We start from the raw sequence: 3,886 nt of genomic DNA on the forward strand, positions 1-3,886 counted from the left end.
TTCGATCAATAATGCTTTCAACTGGTTAAAACTTTGCTGACATTTATCAAACCATTCAAATTTCACATCTTTTTGTAATAGCCGCGTCATTGGTGCAGCTATCATTGAGAACCCTTTGACCAATCTTCGGTAATAGCCAGCTAATCCCAAAAAACATCTACTTCAGATACGTTTCTCGGTGGTTTCCAGTCAACAACTATGAAAATCTTACTTGGATCAACTCTGATGCCATCATCTGACGCTATATGTCTAAAAAAACTGACTTCTTAGAGCCAGAATTCACATTTGCTAAATTTAGCAAACAACTGTTTATCTCGTAGAGTTTGCAAAACAATTCTCAAATGCTCAGCATGCTCATTTTCATCTTAGAAATATATCAAAATATCATCAATAAATACCACAAAAAAATTGTTTAAATACAGTCTAAAGATTATGTTCATTAAATCCATAAATACTGCAGGTTCATTAGTTAAACCAAACGGCATCACAAGAAATTCATAATGTCCGTACCTGATTTTGAATGCAGTTTTTGGCACATTAGAATCTTTCACTCATAGCTGATAATAGCCAGAACGAAGGTCAATATTCGAGAATACTGTAGGACCTTTCAACTGATCAAATAGGTTATCAATTTGAGGTAGTGGATATTTATTCTTGATTGTAACCTTGTTGAGTTGACGGTAGTCAATACATAATCTCATCGATCCGTCTATTTTCTTAACGAACAGATCCAGTGCACCCCAAGGTAAAAAACTGGGTCGAGCAAAACCCCTATCTGTCAACTCTTGCAACTGTGCTTTCAACTATTTTCACTCAACAGAAGCCATTATGTAAGGTGCTATCGATATCAGTGATGTTCTCGGTACAAGTTCTATAGCAAACTCGACATCTCTAATCGGTGGTAATCTAGGTAACTCCTCTAAAAACACATCGAAATACTCACAAACCACTGGTACTGATTCAAGCTTCAATTCAGACACTTTAGTAGCCGGTAAAGAAGAAAGGTAAGCATTACAACCTTTTCTTACATATTTCTGCGCTGACATAGCTTATATAACAATAGGTAACCCACTCGAATTATTTGATTCAATACGAAACGTCTCACCATTTTTACATTTTAATATAATTAGCTTTTTGTCTATAGTTTAAAATAGCATCGTGCAAAGTTAGCCAATCCATGCCCAAAATCACATCGAATTCATCAAATGATAATAGCATCAAATCAGCCAAAAAACTGTAACCCTGAGTCATCAATGGACAATTATTGCAGATTTTATCAACTACCACATACTGGCTTAGGGGGTCCAACACTTTAACCACGAATCCAATGGACTCAATAGGTAAATTCTTATTAGACATTAAATTTAGGCACACATACGAATGGGTTGATCCCGGATCAATCAAAGCAGTTACACCAGTATCATAAATAGAGAAAGTACTGGTAATAACATCTGGTGTAGAAGCATCCTCGCGAGCGCGAATAGCATAAACCCTAGCTAGTGCTCGTGCCTCGGATCTCACAGTAGTGTCTTTCGTTACGCCATGACTACTATTCACATTTTTGGGATTACGAGGTGGTCTACCTCTTGCAGCTGTGTTGCTCAATCTAGCAGTATGAACTTTCTCTTTCTCAGATTTCTCTAGGCAATCTCTAAGATAATGGTCGAAGGAACCACATCTGAAACATGCTCCGTTCTTTATTCGACACTCACCATAATGTGATATGTTATAGCGCTTGCACTCGAGTCTGGTGTTTCTAACACTAGTCACACTCGCTACAGATGTAGCCTGAGGTTTAGGATTAGAGTGTCTGGTATCTCTATCTCTACTAGAATATCCCATAGAAGTAGTAGAATGGTAGTGATGTTCTTTAGATTTTTTAGATGCTGACTAATAGGACTTCCCAGTTAATCTCTTCCTCGAGTCTTCAGCTTTAAAATATGCACATCTTTTCTCTTTACTTAATTCTTCGGCCTTATGTGCCCGGTCAACTAATACAACAAATTCTTTCAATTCCAGAATTCCCACAAGAAGATTTATGTCTTTGTTTAACCCATCTTTAAATCTTTTACACATATCAGTCTCGGTCGGAACACACTCCCGGGCATATTTTCTCAATCTGATAAACTTCCGCCTATACTCTGATACAGTCATACGACCTTGTTTAAGCTTAAAAAATTCTTTACGTTTCTGATCCAGAAACCTCTGACTGATGTATTTCTTTCAGAACTTGGTTTGGAAAAATTCCTAGGTGATTCGCTCTCTTGGCACAACTGAAGTCAACGTGTTCCACCACTGATACACTAAATATTTCAACAACGATACCGTACATTTAACACATTTAGCCAGTGTGCAAGATAGCTCATCAAAAACCCTAATCGTATTATCTAACTATAATTCAATTTTCTCGAGAACATCCTCGGCTGTAGCTCCAAATTCTTCATCCTCGTACTTACGTATCATATCAACAGGAGGCTTACTAACTCGGATTGGTTCTATACCTTGAGGAATAACATGAACCGGTTGGAGAACAAGAGGGAGTGGAGGTTGTTGAGCAGTCGGGTTCGTCCGTACAAATTTGGTGAACCACTCATTCATCATCTAGAAGAAGGCTTCTTTAGCCTCTCCTCCCCGACCCTCGGATATAGGCCTCGCACCACTCGAAGCTACTCCATGAACGGAGGCTTGAGCGTTACTCTCCACTTCATCGGAATTAGCTTGGTTTGATGTCATTGCTATATGAAAACATGTTTTAAAATGGTCAGGAGATATCACACTATCACAAGTTATATAATGACATGTATAACTAGACTTGTACACGCTAAGTTCAGTCTGAGAATCGACTAAACCGTAGCTCTAATACCAATAAATGTAACACCCCTAACCTGTATTCGTCGCCAGAACAAGGTTACAGAGTATTACAGGAGTTTACAGTGCAAACAAATAGAATTATGAGCTTTTCATAACATATCAATATTCATAGTAAAACCAATCAAAATGATATGTACTGTTCCTTATACGAGCCCTCAAGGCCTTAAATACACGATAGAAACAAGTTCGGACTAAATCAGAAACTCGTAGAATTTTTCAGAAAACATTGTAAATTTTTAAGCTGCAGGTGTCACACGACCTTGTGACTTACACGGCCAAGGGACACACCCATGTCTTAGGCCGTGTGGCCTTTCGAAATAGGGACATACGGCTGTGTCCCAGCCTGTATCCTTACTCATGTAACTCACTGACTTGGGTCACACGGCCAAGCCACACCCCCGTGTGCCAGCCCGAGTACCTTTCGAAGTAGCCTCACACGCCAGTGTGCTAGGCCGCATGCTAGGTCGTGTAACAACCTGACTTGTAACCCTTTGAAAGTTACAGGGGACACATGGTCGTGTCACCTGGCCGTGTGTCACACACGGGTGAGACACACGCCCGTTTCTCTACCCGTATAGATGAATGTAGGTCATTTTACAAGTCACATTTCTCACCCAATTTGACATCCACTTATACTCAACATTGTGCATATAAACAAGCCATATTAAAGCATCCAAAACAAGCAAAATCAAGCCTTAAACATGTAGTATATTCACATACAACTAATATGCCCTTAGGCACCTCAAATGACAATATGCAAACATGTATAATCATGTACACCATTAAACCAAATAAGCCAATAATTTACCAAGCAATTTTGCATCCTTTCATGCGACTTAGCCTACCAATCAAAACATACCAAAACTTCTTAAATGGTACCAAATAAGCCATTCCAAACTAGTATCAATATACATAGATGCTTTCCATATCAAAGCAGCAAATCACACCAAATTATAAAACATATATCATAAGCATATTCAACTACCAATTTACCTTCATCGTTCAACCATAAATC

The 3,886-nt window shown here is 38.7% G+C and overlaps 1 protein-coding gene across 1 annotated transcript; it reads right to left on the reverse strand.

The window, feature by feature from the left end:
- Nucleotides 1-809: 809 nt before the first annotated feature.
- Nucleotides 810-1,842, reverse strand: LOC128042298 (uncharacterized). The gene is made up of 2 exons (XM_052633050.1): nt 1,192-1,842; nt 810-1,034 (listed from the first exon to the last, which is right to left on the reverse strand). Exons 1-2 carry the CDS (start codon nt 1,840-1,842, stop codon nt 810-812), a joined length of 876 nt encoding a protein of 291 aa, XP_052489010.1.
- Nucleotides 1,843-3,886: the final 2,044 nt, after the last annotated feature.

Source organism: Gossypium raimondii, chromosome 1, assembly GCF_025698545.1.
Source record: "Gossypium raimondii isolate GPD5lz chromosome 1, ASM2569854v1, whole genome shotgun sequence".
NCBI classification, from domain to species: domain Eukaryota; kingdom Viridiplantae; phylum Streptophyta; class Magnoliopsida; order Malvales; family Malvaceae; genus Gossypium; species Gossypium raimondii.

Coding starts and splice junctions, on each gene's coding strand:
- LOC128042298 (XM_052633050.1), bottom strand. CDS start 1,842: ATGGGATATTCTAGTAGAGATAGAGATACCAGACACTCTAATCCTAAA. Junction 1,035..1,191: donor TATCATTTGATGAATTCGAT/GTGATTTTGGGC, acceptor ATGTCAGCGCAG/AAATATGTAAGAAAAGGTTG.